The following is a 16407-nucleotide window of genomic DNA, read 5'->3' as shown; positions in this document are numbered from 1 at the left end:
TGCTGAGGAGTCTCTCCCCACTTTTCCTGTAGTCCCCTTTAGGCACTGGAAGGCTGCTCTAAGGTCTCCCCAGAGCCTCCTCTTCTCCAGCCCCAGTTCTCCCAGCCTGACCTCACAGCAGAGCTGCTCCAGCCCTCTGATCATCTGCATGGCCTCCTCTGGACCCTCTCCAACTGGTCCACATCCTTCTAATGTTGGGGGCTCCAGAACTGGACACAATGCTCCAGGTGGGGTCTCACCAGAGCAGAGTAGGGGACAGAATCCCCTCCCTTGACCTGCTGGCCACGCTTCTCTTGATGCAGCCCAGGATGCGGTTGGCTTTGTGGGCTGCGAGCACACATTGCCAGCTCATGTTGAGATTCTCACCCAATACCCCATGCTTACAGGACTGTAAAGCTGTCCTCCCACCTCTGCCCACAAGACCTCTGCCATCTACTACCCCTAAACATATCAAAGTCTACTCCACTAGCAGATGATCACAAGGGACTGTCACAAGTGGGTGCTCAGTTGTGTTGGTTGATACAATGGCTGTGGTGTGACTGTGTGGACAGTGCTCCTGTCCTATCTGAATTACTGCACGTTGCTTGACTGGAGCATCCAGAATCCCACATTCCAGCTATGGGCTGGTGCTTTCACACACTGCAATGACTGATAGGAGTCAAGAGGCATCACCTGTGCTTGGACACTTGCCTATCTCCATCCACACACCCATGCAGTTCCCTCAGAGCACAGTCGTGATGCTTGGAACTCTAGAACAACGCACACCCACCCAAGTTGCTTCCCCAACAGCTAAAACCACCTTGCCTACAAGTGGCTTCCAAAGCAATTACACAAAGACATCGTGAATGTTCTCTGCAATTTTATTGAGAATGGCAACATCCCAAGGAAGTAGGACATACCACAAACAGAAGAGGAAGGGAGGTGGGGACAGCACATCTTGTTCCGTGTCACAGGGAGCCTGGCACTGAAGAGCAAGCTTTGTTCTCCTTAGAAAAAGTCCATGTGTGCATGAGGTGTTACCAGGTGTTGTGGAGAGCAATGACAAGTGGAAATGGAAGCCAGGGCTGCAGAGAGAGCTCCTGCTGACAGCACACTGTGGCTGCCAGGTGAGCAAAGCTGTCCAGGTGCTCCACCCTAGGGCCATTAATCCCTCTGGCCACCAGCCAAGAAGATGCTCGCTCCCCGGCTCTGCCAAGGGAGGCGTCCCGCTTACCCCACATCTACCCTGACCCCAAAGGCTAGTGAGTGGAAGCAGCAGGATGTACTGCATGCAGAAGCACCCCAGAGATACGGCCATCGAGGAAGGGACATGCGGACAGAAGAGGAAAGAGGGGTTTTATACACATTTGCCACGAGGCAGCCGGAAATGTACAACCCAGCAAGAAATGCAGAGCGTTTCCCTCCTGTAAATCAGCTCTCCGTGCTGGGTAGCCACGAGTGAGACTTTTCTTTGCTCAGATGGTTATTTCATCGCTGGGCTGGGGACTAGCGAGCAGCTTGCCAGGGCTGCTAGCGGGACATGGCATTGTCAGGAGACTCCTTTGATGGGACCAAGCCAGGTAGATGAGCTGGTACGTGGTGGGCCGTGAGGGACGCAGTTCATTTCATTGCAAGGCACCGGAGCTGGATTTAAGGAGGCTGGGCTGCTGCTGGGAGAAGATAGGAGATGCTTCTTTCCATTTTCAATCTGGCTTTGGGGCTTCAGAATCTCACTCCTGAAGATTTGACGGAAGTGGTCGTGATACATCTCCGTACGGAGGACGATCCCCCACCGGAGCTGAAGTTGCCACCTCCAGAGCCGCACATCCTTCCACTTCCAGAAGAGAAGCCGCCGCCGTACATTCCTCCTCCCATTCCAGAGCTGCCGCCCATGCTTCCTCCTCCAAAGCTTCCTCCTACTCCACAGACACCTCCTCCCATTCCTCCGCCCATGCCGCTGCCGCCTCCAAAGCCTCCTCCCATGCCGCTGCCGCCTCCAAAGCCTCCTCCCATGCCGCTGCCACCTCCGAAGCCTCCTCCCATGCCTCCTCTGCCTCCAGAGATGGTGGTCCTGCCTACCACAGCTGGAAGAGAAGCACAGGTTACATACCCGTTCTCCATTGGCAGGCTGTAGCTCCAAAAAGACATGGTCTACTACTGCTTCTCAAGGAAACAGATGCAGATACTTACAGACATTGACGTTGGACATGCCATCATTGCACAGCCTGTAAAAGGAAATTGGTAAATTTTAATTACTCAACAGAAGAGACATTGTAAAAAAATTGAGAGCTGTGTTTTCATTATCCAACCATTTTCCTGTTTCATCCTGTCGTAGTTCAGCCCTTAGGCCCCCCCTCACTAAAAAAAACCACAACACATCCTTGTCAGCAAATTTGACATCACTGAAATATTTAAGGAGAGAAGTCATCAACAATTCCTCTTTACAATGAGGTTCTTCCAGATTGGAGGTTCATTAAAAATTTGCACATAATAGAAATTAAATGGTAGTTATATCACCTGTAGTGGACAGGATATGCCTGTAATCCATTTTGACCACCCAAACTGCCAATCCAGCATGCCAATCACTATATCCATCCATTTTAAACAAAAGAGTTGGTTTGAGATGACATTGTAAATGTTGAAACTCAAGGCATTCAGCATAGATCGTAACATCCCTCTCAAGACAAAGATCAAGTGTTTACCTGTTCTCCTCTCCCTCCAGCAGCTTCCTGTACATGGCAATCTCAACGTCCAGGGCAATCTTGATGTTCAGCAGCTCCTGGTACTCCTTCAGCAAGCGAGCCAGCTCCTCCTTGTCTTTGCTTAGGGCAGATTCCAGCTCTTCCAGTTTTATCCTGGCATCCTTGAGGGCCATCTCACCCCGCTCCTCGGCCTCAGCAATAGCTGCCTGCAGCTGCTGGTTCTGAGGAAGAAAAAAGGACACTTTCTCAGATCTCATTTGCTCCTTTAGGATCAACCCTCAAACTCACAGTGCAGAAGTCAAGGAAAAAAACAGGTAACATTTACATGAAGTAAACGAGGGGTGACTGAAGAAGCCATTTCTGCCCCACACATGGTCATTTGTGATCCAACCTGATGCCAGCATCCCATGAGACACTATCCAACCCCTACCTGCTTCTTCACGTTCTCAATCTCAGCCCGCAGCCTCTGGACGTTCCTGGTCAACTCTTGGATCTCTATCTTGGTGTTGCGGAGGCTGTCCCCGTGCCTTCCAGCAGTGCTCTGCAGCTGTTCATACTGATGGCACCAAGAAAAAGGAACCCGTCAGTGACACATTCCTCTTGCCTAGACAACATTGGTCAACAGTTTCATAGCTCACGTGCTGCCACAGGCACCTATCACTTTGGTCATGGATGCCCAGCTCAATGTCAAAGATGGTTCTGAGACTCAGTTATTGGTTTTGAACTTTGAAATAGATCTTAGTGACTCTAATAAGCATCCCTTAGCTTCTGAAAAGCTACTTTGGGCAGGCATTTTCCAGTTAAGGTACACTTTTGGCCGTCTTTACTGAAAGGCTTGTACCATGCACCAAAGTGAGATTCTGGACCCCTTGAAAACAGTGAGTCAGATTGCTCAGAAGTGACACAATTTCTCTTGAGACTTCCTTGCATGAACTCCAGCACTGTTAGCTTGAAGAGATATCTCACATTGTCATAAATTATCTGTGAACTCTAGCCATCAGCCAGGGTTCCTTAATTGCTTCCCAGCTTACCTGGCTCTGGTACCAAGCCTCAGCTTCAGCTCTGCTGCTCTGAGCAATCTGCTCGTACTGGCGCCTGACCTCCTCGATGATGCTGTCCAGATCCAGGTGCCGGTTGTTGTCCATAGACACCACCACGGACAGGTCCCGGCTGATTGTCTGCATCTGGGCCAGCTCCTACAACCAAGACATGAGTTAGCCTGACGATCTGAGGAGGAAAGAAAAGAGCAGCAACTCCAGGCAGCCCCTCCAGACCAAATCCACATGGGCACCCAGTCAAACCTCAGTGTCTTTGGCCACCGCACCCCTCACTGCAACTCCAGGACACCTAGGGGAGGGGAGAGCTCTTACCTCCTCGTAGATGCACCTCAGGAAGTTGATTTCATCAGTCAGAGCTCCCACCTTGGCTTCCAACTCTACTTTAGTCATGTAGGCAGAGTCCACATCCTAAAGGGAAGATCACAGAGAACAGTTTCATTTCCTCTTAGAAATCCTTCAGGACCTGGAAATTACAGTCTGTGCTGAGGGTAACAGTTGTGATGGTGTTATTCATTTATGCAAATGAAGCACAAAGGACTTCAAATATCAGCCCACAGATCCTACAGTCGTTCCAAATTCCCATTTAAAAGGGAGTCCCCTCAAAGCACAGAGAAAGCCTGATATTCAAACGATCATTTTGTAGTGCATGTGACTCACCTTCTTAAGCACCACAAACTCATTCTCAGCAGTTGTGCGCCTGTTGATCTCTTCCTCATACCTATGGAGAGTGAAAATACAAGTTGAATTTCTGGAATTTTCCTGCCTAAGGCCACACTAAACAAACTGGGAAAAAAAAAAAACAAACAAAAAAACCAAAAAACAGTAAAATAATTAGACTGAAACATCTATGTCCACAATTGCCCTAAAAAGCATCTGTGTGAAGAAAAATTACTACCAGGCTGCTTGAGGTGCTTTTTGAGTTAGACTGTCACTGCACTTACTTGGTTTTGTAATCCTCCACGTATTGCTGCATGTTCTGCAGCTCTGACTCCAGCTGTCCCCTCTGTGCCAAGACTGACTCAAGCTGCCTCCTCAGGTTCTGGATGTAATTTTCAAAGATGACATCGAGGTTCTTCCTTGGCCCAGAAGGCCCTTGCTGTTGGAGGAGCTCCCACTTGGTGGAGAGGACCTTGTTCTGTTGCTCCAGGAAGCGGACCTGAAAGCCAGCACATGGAGTAGCAACCATCACATGTGGAACAGAGGCAGCCAAGGCTCCCTTTCTTTATGTAAGAAGATTCTCCTTTGTATGATGATGAGAGAAAGGCTAGCTTTTATTATTATTATTGTTATTTCTCTTGTTGCCTAAACCACAAGATCAAGAAAAGGAGGAAATTTTTCAAGTCATATTCAAGTCAAAGGAGCTTTTAAATGTAGCACCAGCTCCAAGCACATTCCCACTGCAGGTAGTATAGAAATCTTAGGTTTCTAGTCTAGATTTAAAAGTCCAGGTATTTGAAAACAAAAAGAATAAAAATATATTAGAGAATACTTAAATGGGACAGTATTTGGAAAGAGAATGGGACAGAAGGGAAAATTTGTGCCTGAAACCTGAAGATATTTGGAGGCATTGAGCCTGCTTGCAAGAATAATCTGTTAGTTGAGCCTGGTGCAACAGGCTAGATGAAAGCCCTGAAGCATCACTTTGATCTCGTACAGGAGAGAGATTCTCATCTTTTCCCTAGCAGTACTTAATAAAAAGGTTCTGCTCAGTCTTCTCAGCCTGCTGATATTAAGCTCAAAAAGAACAACATTTCTGCAGAGCTTGAAAGTTCCTCCCAAATTTGACCCCTAATTAGACACAATCCCACCCTCTCACCTTATCAATGAAAGAAGCAAACTGATTGTTAAGAGTCTTGATCTGTTCCTTCTCCTGGTTTTTGACTTGCTGGATCTGGGGATCAATCTCAACATGGACTGGCTGTAGGAGGGTTGAGTCAACCTGCACCGGCTGGATTCCAGGGCCACCTCTACTGGGGCCACCAAAGCCTGACATGCCAAAGCCAGGGCCACCAAAGCCTCCCATTCCTCCACCACCCATTCCTCCACCATAACCACCCATTCCTCCACCATAACCACCCATTCCTCCACCAAAGCCACCCATTCCTCCACCACCACCCATTCCTCCAAAGCCACTCATTCCTCCTCCACCCATTCCTCCACCAAAGCTGCCTAGTCCTCCTCCATAGCTTCCACCAAAGCCACCCATTCTCCCTCCATATCCTCCACCTCCATAACATCCACCCATGGAAATCCTTCCACTGCCACCTATGTTATGGAGACTCTTGCTGCTAAACCCTCCACAACGTCCACCACCTCCAAATCCCCTGGACATAGAGAACGAGCTGTAGCTGCTCCTGCTTCTGCCACCACCTCCTCCGAAGCCACCACCGATGGCAGAGCAAGAGCTGTAGCCCCTTCTACTCCCTCCTCCAAAGCTTCTGCAGACAGATTGTCGGGACATGGCTGTTTCTTCTAAGCAGAGTCAAAAATTGAGACGATCAGAAAGGTCAATGGAGTTGTGCTGCAAGGAGGTGAGTGCAGAGAGAAAGGAAGTAAGTCCCTCTGACTGGAGGGCAGTAGATGCTCTCTTTTATCTGTTTCTGGAGGTGGGCTGGGTTTGCATGGGCGTGAAGGAGGAGACAGTTACTGTCTTCATCAGAGTGGCGTGGTTTACAGATTTTCATCTTCAATTTGCCAAACATTGACCCTACCCAGAAACACACCCTATAATGCAGGAGAAAATTAAAAAAGATACAACTGTGTCTACCAAATGGTATCTCTCAATGACTAAGGAGTCTTATGCTTTTGTGGTACAGTAACAGCCTCCCTAGGACACACACTGGTCCTTTTTTTCACTGTTCATCCATTGTGGTTATTTCCCTGCTTATGTTTATCTTTATTTTGATCTTTCACTCCAAAGCCCCATGGCAGGCAAGCACTGTAGCTCATGCCAAGTTGTAGCATGGCTTTCACAATTCCCAAACACACCTATGTTACACCCTTAGTCTTCTTTTTACATGGAAAATTGCCTTTGGCTTTGAGAAGTAGTTTCTCAATCTAGAGCCAGGGCTCAGCAAATTGCATTTTGATGAGGCTCTGTGTCTTTTCAATAAACAAAACCTTACCAGAAATGAGATACCGGAGCAATGGTTGGCACTGGAAATTCATTTGTTGTTGGACCAAACTCTTACTGAAAGTGAGTGCTGGAGTCTGCGTGCCAAGATCATCTCAGCATCAGCGGAGAAATGCCATGAATATCCCTTTAGGATTTTCTGAAGGCTTCAGGACCATGTGAAGAGTCAGAAAAGACATCAGGAACCCAACTGCCACGATGGGAAGTGTGGACAGGCGGCTCTGAGATAGACAGAGAGAGGGAGGCATGCAAAATCATGCTGCCCACATAATAAATCCTGGAACTATTTAAATGCAATTAGCTGAGCAGAGGATGCTAGAGAGCTCAACTCATTTGTAGAGACACATGGGAATGAGGAGAACAGAGGGCACAATAACCTTCACTTGAGGAAATGCATGTTTTCCAGCTGCCTGGCTTACTTTGGTATTTATATGCAAATATATTTTTGGCAGACAGACACGCTCATAAGCTGTGTTGAGCCCTCCTTCCAGAATACGGGTAGTACCCTTTTTCAGCTTATTTGAAAGCAGCCACCAGATTTTAGAAAGGCAGGAGCTTTTCAGACCGCTCTGGTTTTGCTGCCCTTCCGAGAAAGGATTAGCTTATGAGTTAAACTTGCAATAATGAGGCTATGACCCATCATGCATTCATCCTTTTGTCTTGCAGAAGCCTGCTTATCAAATAGCAATTACTGTCATTTTAAAAATTTTACTGAGAAATTAAATTTTTTATTAGTTTTCAGTTATCCCCAACAATAGCAGAATGAGACAGTAGCATTTTTAAAGCCACCTAAGAAGTTTTGAAGTTCAAAAATCTTTAGGACTATTGAGGCATCTAACTGTGCTGGTAGCTGTCTAGCAAGGTTCTCAGAAGTTCCCACAGGACACGGGCAATTAAGCACTTCTTGAAAATCCACACTAGCAACTTTAATATCTTCAGATGTTTAAATACCTCTAAAAATATCGCCCAGACACCTATTTTCAAAAGTGCCTAGGGATTCCGACCATGGTGTAACGTGCAGTATTTCCACCAAAAAACACAACTGTCCCTGCACAGCCTGCTCGTCCCACCTCCCTCCCCAGCACCAGCATGGATTCATGAACACATGAGGAAGCAGATCAGGGGACAGACAGGGCTAAAAAAAATACATAACGACAACAAGTCGCTGTGAGATCAAAGGACAGAGAGGACAGGGGTTTCAGCAATTGTACAGCATGGTTTATGGACATCAAAAATGTGGGCTGAGGAGGTCTCGTATGGCTTGTTTGTCGTCAGCAAGGCTTTGTCTCCTAAGTGCCACATCTGGGACAAATGCCTGCCCATCCTGGGAGGTTTTGAAGCACAGCCTCAAATATGAGAGCAACGATGAGCCAGAAGAATCAACAGACATCTGATCCCCTCTCAGGGCGAAGGCAAAAGCCATTTCTCAACAGCCCTTCCCATCTAGAGGAGAGGCAAATCACGGGCAAGACCTGGCAGCACCGTCTCTGCGGACCCAGGCTGCAAACACACTCTGCTTCTTATTTATCCGTCGAATACATTCCACCACCGCCTGCCACACCGCAAGGTTCAGGAGGGTGCCATGGGTTTATAGCTACTATAGATGTAATCACGTATATGCGCATGCACAGACACACACACATTTAACAATGTCTTCCCTTGCCTCTCTCTGCATTACCAAATACGTGGTTATGTTTCCCTGGGTTGGTTTTTTTTTCCCTTTTTTCTGTGGGCGGGAGGACATGATCAGAAAGTTTTCACGTTCCCAGCCGCACTGGGAGGAGATGCGTTAAGTCAGCACAATGCTCGAGTCCCGAGTGCCCGTGTTTAGATAACGCGCTTGTTGAGTCACGGCTGCGTCTCCAGCCAAGTTTAGGAAATCAAACTGGGATTTGGGTATCAACATCATCACCCCAATCAAATGCAACGGGCAGCTTTAGACTGCATGGATCTCATTGTATCCAAAGCCCTGATGAAGGAAAATGACCTTTAAAGGTCCCTTCCAACACAAACTATTCCGTGATCCTGTGATTCTACAAAAACAAACAGGTAGGAATACAGGAAAAGCTACTCAGGCCTTGAATGCTTGGAGAAAAAGGCTCAGCAGCAACACTGTCAGTCGACATGCTCTGAACTTAGGAAAAGTCTTCAACCACAAAAAGAGAGAATTTCTGTGAAAAAAAAAAAGCAAAGCAAAGCAAACCATTTAATTCCCACAGTTTCCGTAAACCACTTGACATCTAAGTGTTTTCACTGTGCTTTAGAATAAACTTTTAAAACGAGGGGGAATCATGACAAAATTAAATGAAACTTATTTCAGGCCACGTAAAATGTTTTCGCTCCTCCAGCAAAAGGCAGAAATTATGTCACATCTCGGTCCAGCCCAGGAGATTTTTTCCCTAATTGCTAGTGCAATCATGGGAACAAAAGACAAGGTCTTTTTGGTGTCTATTTATTTTAACAGCAGCGTTTGTAGGCATCTAGAAGCCTTTTGTCTCTTCATCATGCTGCCCTGATGTCAGGAGTCATTTTCTGTAGGCAAGTTTACACAGAGGCGGCTAGATTGGGGTGACTCTGAGGGAAGTAGATGTCTTTTCATTCAATGCCATCTCAGGTCCCTTTACGACTCTCTAGAATATTTAACCATTGGCCAAACCATATCCCCATCCAAGTAGTTACATGCCTTTGCTGGCAGCATTGTGACATTCCACAGTGGCTGGTACGTTTATGTCTCGAGCATTTACAAACAGGGAACAGAGAATGGGATAAATGAACTGACTCATCCGGATTGCAGAGCAAGTCTGCGGTTGACCAGGGACATGATTCAAGGTCTCCTGAGCAAGAGGTCAAACCACACTGGGAGTTTTTGGCTCTAAATTCACAGGTCATCAAAAATATTTTACTTTTGTGGAGAGGTAGGGCTTCACAGGAGGTTGAGAGCTTGCTCTTCCCATGTTTTCAGTTACCTTTTGGAGATGCCTTAAAAGCAACCCATGGATCCCTGGCCAGTCCAGACAACAATAAAAGCTTCAGAGCTGGCTCCAGCATCATGGATACTGAGGAATTATCGCTGATTTAGCTGGAGGGGTGATGGTCAACCTTCCCTCTTCCACACCATGCCTTCTAGGATGCTCCAAAAGCACTTCAGGCTGTGCAATGTCTTTGCCATGACAGCCCCAGCTGCAGGCACCACAGCGTTGGGACCACCTTGGAGGACAGGGAAGCACAGGTGGAGGGCAGTGGTGTGCTTGGAGGCAATGGTCAGTCTGAGGTGGACAAGCTAGGGAATATCCCAAGTTGGCCAACATGAGCAAGGAAAAGAAAGGAGAAGGGAACAGTCTCCTAACATCAACTGAGTCCAAAAGTCTGCTCTGCTCTAAGGTGGCCAATTGCCTCTTTCACGCCAGGACATCCAGCAGAAGGAGAGAGGAGAGGAGCGCCTGGGTTCAACCCAACTGCCTCTTCCTCTCCTGTCACACTGCCAGGGATGGGCTCGCTTCCACAGATGTCATCCAAGAAAACCCCATGTGTTTCACAGACTCAGCCAGGTCAGACCATCACACTGAGCCTGACCCAGCAATTTTGCCACCCCAACCACCTCATCCCTGCAAGATCTCCTCTGCTCTCCCCGCAAACTTACAAACTACCCAAATTTTTTGAAAGTTTGAGGGTGGGAGAGGGGTGAGAAGGACAGGAGACCACACTGCACATTCACTTTGGTTCTTTTAACTGCAAACTTCAAAGGGCGAGAGAAAGTCAGGTAACACTTCCAGATCTCAGCAAAAGAGGAGTCTGTCGCAACACGAAACTCTTTGGTCAGAGAGAAAAACCACACCAGCGTACTGCCTCTAGTGTTTATTAGGGTAGGTCACACGCCAAAGGAGAAAGGCTTAAGCAAACAAGCGCAATTGTTCCCATGATCACAATGAAAAGGTAAACCCTGAGCAAAACTAAACATTTTAAAGCAGCTTCTAAAGAACACTGGTGAAACTGCTGGTAACTTGCTTAGGAAAAAAAAAAAACACCAGCCTGCAGTGGGATAAGAAATATCTTCAGCTGGGACTAGTCACCATTAGGAAATTCTTGTTTTGGAGTTCGAGCCCTGGCTGATGAGGAGCACTGATTAAAATTGCAACACATCTGGATCCAGCACAAGATCTTGGAAGAAGTCAAGTCTTTCTGCAGGCCTCACAGGACGCCAGTTTTCCGAGCAGCAGGTGGACCAGTCCCCTCCACCCATCGCTGGTAGGGTGCCTCTCACATGGACCACGCTGCTTTGTTGCCTTATCCCAGCCGCGTTTGGGGCTTCCTAGTGGCTGGGCAGGTTCTGCCTCCAAATGACTCCCAGCACCCTGACGACCAGCAGCTTTGCAGCATCTCGAGGGGAGCACTGGGGAAGCAAGCTGTTCTCAAACACTGTCGAGAATCTCAGTCGTTAGGTGGTGAACACAGCCGTATTTTACTTTTCTGTGCAGTTTCTGAAGGAGGGTGGTGGTTTAAAATGATGGTTGACACCTTGGCAGGGAAGCGGAGGTGGTGGTCGTCATGGAATTTGCTGCCTTTCTCCTTTGGGTGCCAGGGACGGGCGAGATAGCTCATGTTCCTAGACCCTCCGGTTGGCAGACGTAGAGCTGGTGTTCTTCAGGATGGTGCCAGACCCCACCACCACTGGGTTAGGCCCTCCTCCCATAGAGCAGAATCCTGCCCCTCCAGAGCCAAATCCACCCCCAGCTCCGAATCCTCCCCCGGAGCCAAATCCACCCCCTCCTAGGTTGTAGCAGAAGCCAGCACCGCCTGTGTTACAGCTGCCTCTCCCACTTCCAGCACCAAATCCAATTCCTCCTCCTCCAAGGCACAGTCCGCTGCCATATCCACCTCCCACAGAGCTGCTGCCACCTCCCACCACAGCTGCAGAGAAGAACAGAAGACATGAGGTTACCTCTGATGCCACCATCAAGTTTTAGAGCATCAATCCCAGCCCACCATGCTCCTGTGGGAACACTACTTACAGATGCTCACGGCGCTCTGACACTCTCCAGACATCCTGCAAGGAGAAGAGACAGAGCATCAGCTCCAGCCAGAGCATCTGGACTGGTCCAGCTCCATGAAGCCAGGCTTGGGCCACCAGATCATGGGCGTAAATAACAGCAGCTGCAAGACTGCAGCCCATAGCTAATGGCAATGCCATTGATATTTGTAACGTGGGAGATGTGATGTGCCACGTTCTTCCCATCAATTCAGCGAGACGCAATCAAACTCCTGCTGTATCCTCACCCACCTGCTTTCCTCGCCCTCCAGCAGCTTCCTGTAGGTCGCGATCTCAACATCCAGCGCCAGCTTGACGTTCATCAGCTCCTGGTACTCGCGGAGCTGCTGGGCCAGGTCCTGCTTTGCCTTCTGCAGGGCGGCCTCCAGCTCGGCCAGTTTGGCCCTGGCATCCTTGAGGGCCACTTCTCCACGTTCCTCAGCGTCTGCAATGGAGCTCTGCAGAGTTTCACACTGGAGGACAAGACACAGCCATCAGTAGGGCAGGGGCGGCCAGCGGGAGATGAAGCTGTGATCCCAGATCACTTGGGCTCAGCTGTTCACAAATACAGAACTTTTCCACCTGCTTACGATCACTTTTACCAGACTGTGTGCTTTTAGGGAGGCTCTGAAGGGCATTACCAAGAGCTTACACCCATTTCTCAAAAAATGCAACCCCTACCTGTTTCTTCACGCTCTCGATCTCAGCCCGTATCCTCTGGATCATGCGGTTGAGCTCAGAGATCTCGGTCTTGGTGTCCTTAAGGCTGTCTCCATGTTTGCCTGCAGTAGCCTGCAGCTCTTCATACTGGTAGGCAGAAGTGAGAGGAGCGTGTTAGGTCCACCATGAGGGGCGCCTCACAACAGCTCTCCATACCACCCCTCGCAAGCCAAGGTCGGCAGGCACATGCTAGCTCCAGTCTCGCCAGATCAGCACCAGGTCTCTGCATGGTCTGAGCTCCCACCAGTGACTCTTCCACCTCCTCAGCCATCGGTGATCACAAGCAAGGTGTGGAGCACTCACCTTGCATCGGTACCAAGTCTCAGCCTCCACTCGGCTCCGGTTGGCAATCTCCTCGTACTGCGCTTTGACCTCTGCGATGATACTGTCCAGGTCCAGGTTTCGGTTATTGTCCATGGAGAGAACCACAGAGGTGTCAGAAACGGTCTTCTGCATCTGAGACAGCTCCTACAATTTACACCAGATCTGCCTTTAACCCTGCTGTAATTTCCTCATGGTGTCACAACCGTTCTCCATCTCAGCATCCCCCTCCAGAGAGAGCTGGACCACTTACCGCCTCATAAAGACACTTCAAGAAGTTAATCTCATCTGCCAGAGAATCTAACTTTGCCTGAAGCTCCACCTTGGTCATATAGACGGCATCCACATCCTGCAGGAGGAATGGGAAATGAAAACCTTCTGCCAGACACACATCATTTTATCTAACATTCAACGGTGAGCCCTTCGGTGCTTCTTTTCCCTATGGCACTGGCATCGTTTAGCCCTGCTCAGGACCAAGCTACGCAGTCTCTTGCACATACACCTAGGTTTATGTCTGATGCTAATGAACCGGTGCTGATGGAAGCAAGACATCCTCTGAAGTGAGTGGTGTCTTTGTGGTAAAAAAAAAATAAATAAAAAGCACCTTTACCTTTTTTAGCAGCACAAAATCATTCTCCGCAGCTGTCCTTTTGTTTATTTCCTCTTCATACCTGTTGATTATAAGGAGGGAGATTGAATCTGTCTGCTTGTTTTGGCTCTGGCTGCTGCTGGCACCTAGAGGTTGTTGGCCTCAGACTAATGAACGCAGCAAAAATAGACCTGCCATGAGCGAGATTTATGGACAAGCAATAGCACTTTCACCCTAGCTCCTGCCATCTCCAACACCTTGCTGAAGAAAACCTGCAAAGAGAAATCCTGTCTCTGCCTAAACTGAATCCTGGTGGCTGTGGCCACTCCAACTCCTTGTACAAGACCCAAGGACCTTCAGGTCCTCCCCATGGGCCATTTCCAACCGCTCACTGGGACAGGTACTTGCTGTAGAGCGTGGAGTGGTGGAGATGATGATTTCCAGAACAAAGTCATTTTTCAACCTGCAACCTCAGTAGAGCAAGGGATCTGGTTCATCCTGATGAGCTCCAGAGTTGCTTTCCCACCATTTTTTGGAAGTCCTTCAGTGGAAGCATTTCTGCAGGCTCTGTTCTTGCTTTTGCAACTGGGCAAATTAATCCAATAAATAATAGCAGGAAATTAATCTTTTTTTTTTTTTCACCACATCATCTTTCCAAAGAAAGCTCTAAGATTCAAATCATGATGGATATTATGGGAAGGAATCCATGAGGAAATCCATGAGGAAATTATAGTAGAATTTAGCAACTCATCTAATTAGTTCATTAAATCATAATGTCATGGGTTCTTAAGTGAGGAAGACAAACAGTAAAGGATCCCGCGTTAGTGAGAAGCATAACTCAGACAACAATACATATTGAGAAATACCTTGAAAAATCACTGCCTATTGTCAAAACTCAGTTGAGGAAACTGAATCAAACTTCCCCAAAACCTTTTATATTTTCTAACCATTGAAACAAGTGAAATATTCTCAATTCATATGATTCTTTCAATTTTCTGACTGTTCAAAGTAAGTTTTTATGTCTGTATTTTCACCACCAGACAGCCCAACCATGAGTACACTGAGAACAACATACTTGGTCTTGAAGTCTTCCACCATGTCTTGGAAGCTTCTCAGCTCTGACTCCAGCTGATGCTTCTCACTGGAGAGGCTGTCCAGCTGCTTCCTCAGCCCGCTGATGTAGGTTTCAAAAAAGGGGTCAAGGTTCCTGCTGCCCGTCGCTGTGCCACCCTGCTCCTGCAGGAGTTTCCACTTGGTTTCCAGGACTCGGTTCTGCTGCTCTAGGAACCGGACCTAAATGATTGCAGGGGTGGGTAGAAAAAGAGTCAGACTATTCCCGAAAGCATCTTTTCAATTGAGATTTTTTTTCCCATGTTTTACATACTTTTTTCTCATTTAATGAGTTTAACCTTCCTGCCTATTTTCATCTCCAGTGAGATCTCCCACTGGAAATGTGGGACCGCAGCTCTAGGATGAGTGGGCAAAAGTGGACACCTTCCCTTTCCAACCTCACAGTCTCTAAACAGGAGAAACACAGTGAACTTCACAGCTTTGGCATCATCTCCTTAAAAATGGGCCAAAACACCCAAAGTCCTTCAGCCCATGGATGGACAGAGTCCCTCAGCAGAGACTCCTCTGAGGATGCTCTGCAGATAGGTGCTGGTCCCACAGCTTAGCACTAGCATCGTGGTCTAAAGAACCAAGGATTTTGTTCCTGGGTTTCCCTATAACCTTGGGAAAGTCACTTCTCCAGCCACCATCTCTCTATCTGCAGGGGTGGTCTGGGCAACGCCTGGCTCTCAGGGTGTTCTTGGATGGGTATCTCCCAGTCATTTCAACGAACAGGAGCCATGGTGAGCTCAGACCGCCACCTCCCAGCCCCAGGTTGAAGTCACATCACCTTGTCAATGAAGGAAGCGAATTTGTTGTTGAGCTGCTTCATCTCCTCCCGCTCTTGCGTCCGCACCTTCTGGATCTCAGGGTCAATTTCAAGGTTGAGTGGGGCCAGCAGGCTCTGGTTAATGGTCACTTCCCTGATGCCACCCGGTGGGCAAGGAGGAAAGCCTTGACCTCCCATCCCACCATCAAATCCTCCGCCAAAGCCACCAAAACCACAACCGAGGCTCCCACTGAAGCTGCCTCCGGCCCCGCCACCATAGCTGCCACCAAATCCTGCCCCAGCTCCGTAGCCATAGCCAAAGCCTCCTTGGCCACCAACCCCAAAACCTCTGCAGACACCACCACCTCCACCGAATCCTCCCAGGGAGGTACTTTTACTCCCTCCCAAGCAATAGAGGCTCCTGCTGCTGAAGCCACCAGCGTTGCCAGGTGCCCTGCATCCTCCACGGGACCCAGAGCTGAACGTGACCTTGTTCCTCCCTCCAAAGCAAGCGGAGCTGGAGCTGAATCCCTTTCCAAGACCACAAGACTGGCGAGACATGGTGGCGGGTCGCTGACAGTCAGCCTGTGAAGAGAGAATTGCTGAGTGGTGCGGTGCGCAGGAGGACGTTCAGAGGCAAGAGGAGGTGAGTCCTGCGGGTGCAGCGGCTGAGTGTCCCTTTTTATCTGCTCATGGAGTTGGCCGGGTGTCAGGGGAGTGGAGATACCTTTTTTTTTTCCTTTTATTCTATTCATTGTTTCAGGGCTTGGAAGGATGCCCTCCTGTCTTTGCCACCACCATGACCTGCCTCAAAACACTCCCTCGACAGCTAAGAAAAACAAAGCTATTGTTGGTGTTGGAAGCACAACTCCAAATCAAATTCCCTGAGCTGCAGCTGTCAACTCATCATGGGCCTCTCTGAGCCTCTCATGGCAGTGACAAAGCACCTGAAATTCCTTGACATATCACACCCTCGAGGGAGACCCTTATTTTAGCTAAA

At 48.4% G+C, this 16407-nt stretch overlaps 2 protein-coding genes across 6 annotated transcripts; both read right to left on the bottom strand.

The window, feature by feature from the left end:
* Positions 1-1701: 1701 nt before the first annotated feature.
* On the bottom strand, positions 1702-6200 carry LOC104480823 (keratin, type II cytoskeletal 6B). 5 transcript variants are annotated; one of them, XM_086768715.1, is made up of 11 exons: positions 5870-6200; positions 5556-5725; positions 4681-4895; positions 4397-4457; positions 4052-4147; positions 3713-3877; positions 3112-3237; positions 2682-2902; positions 2170-2204; positions 1995-2063; positions 1702-1922 (listed from the first exon to the last, which is right to left on the bottom strand). In XM_086768715.1, exons 1-11 carry the CDS (start codon positions 6198-6200, stop codon positions 1702-1704), a joined length of 1710 nt encoding a protein of 569 aa, XP_086624841.1. The 5 variants fall into 5 exon arrangements, with proteins under 5 accessions (XP_086624841.1, XP_086624840.1, XP_086624838.1 ...); XM_086768714.1 differs by having other exon boundaries at positions 1702-1955; positions 2025-2063; XM_086768712.1 differs by having other exon boundaries at positions 1702-2063; positions 5556-5842; positions 5900-6200.
* Positions 6201-11198: 4998 nt separating this feature from the next.
* LOC104480824 (keratin, type II cytoskeletal 4) lies at positions 11199-15968 on the bottom strand. Its single transcript, XM_086768725.1, has 9 exons — positions 15429-15968; positions 14604-14821; positions 13550-13610; positions 13193-13288; positions 12922-13086; positions 12580-12705; positions 12151-12371; positions 11882-11916; positions 11199-11780 (listed from the first exon to the last, which is right to left on the bottom strand). Exons 1-9 carry the CDS (start codon positions 15966-15968, stop codon positions 11476-11478), a joined length of 1767 nt encoding a protein of 588 aa, XP_086624851.1. The 3' UTR covers positions 11199-11475.
* Between the last annotated feature and the right edge of the window lie 439 nt (positions 15969-16407).

The sequence above is a fragment of the Chlamydotis macqueenii genome, chromosome 29 (assembly GCF_036417535.1).
Source record: "Chlamydotis macqueenii isolate bChlMac1 chromosome 29, bChlMac1.mat, whole genome shotgun sequence".
Lineage (NCBI taxonomy): Eukaryota > Metazoa > Chordata > Aves > Otidiformes > Otididae > Chlamydotis > Chlamydotis macqueenii.
This window is presented reverse-complemented; position numbering and strand designations above follow the sequence as displayed.

Bases quoted from the DNA above. Each gene is read 5' to 3' on its own strand.
- LOC104480823 (XM_086768711.1), bottom strand. From the start codon at position 6,200: ATGTCCCGACAATCTGTCTGCAGAAGCTTTGGAGGAGGGAGTAGAAGG. The intron at 3,878-4,051 runs GTAAGAGCTCTC...TCTTGGTTGTAG, and splicing joins TGAGGTGCATCTACGAGGAG to GAGCTGGCCCAGATGCAGAC. The intron at 3,238-3,712 runs GTAAGCTGGGAA...TGGTGCCATCAG, and splicing joins AGGCTTGGTACCAGAGCCAG to TATGAACAGCTGCAGAGCAC.
- LOC104480824 (XM_086768725.1), bottom strand. From the start codon at position 15,968: ATGTCTCGCCAGTCTTGTGGTCTTGGAAAGGGATTCAGCTCCAGCTCC. The intron at 13,611-14,603 runs GTATGTTGTTCT...TATAATCAACAG, and splicing joins GTGGAAGACTTCAAGACCAA to GTATGAAGAGGAAATAAACA. The intron at 13,087-13,192 runs GTAAGTGGTCCA...TGTAAATTGTAG, and splicing joins TGAAGTGTCTTTATGAGGCG to GAGCTGTCTCAGATGCAGAA.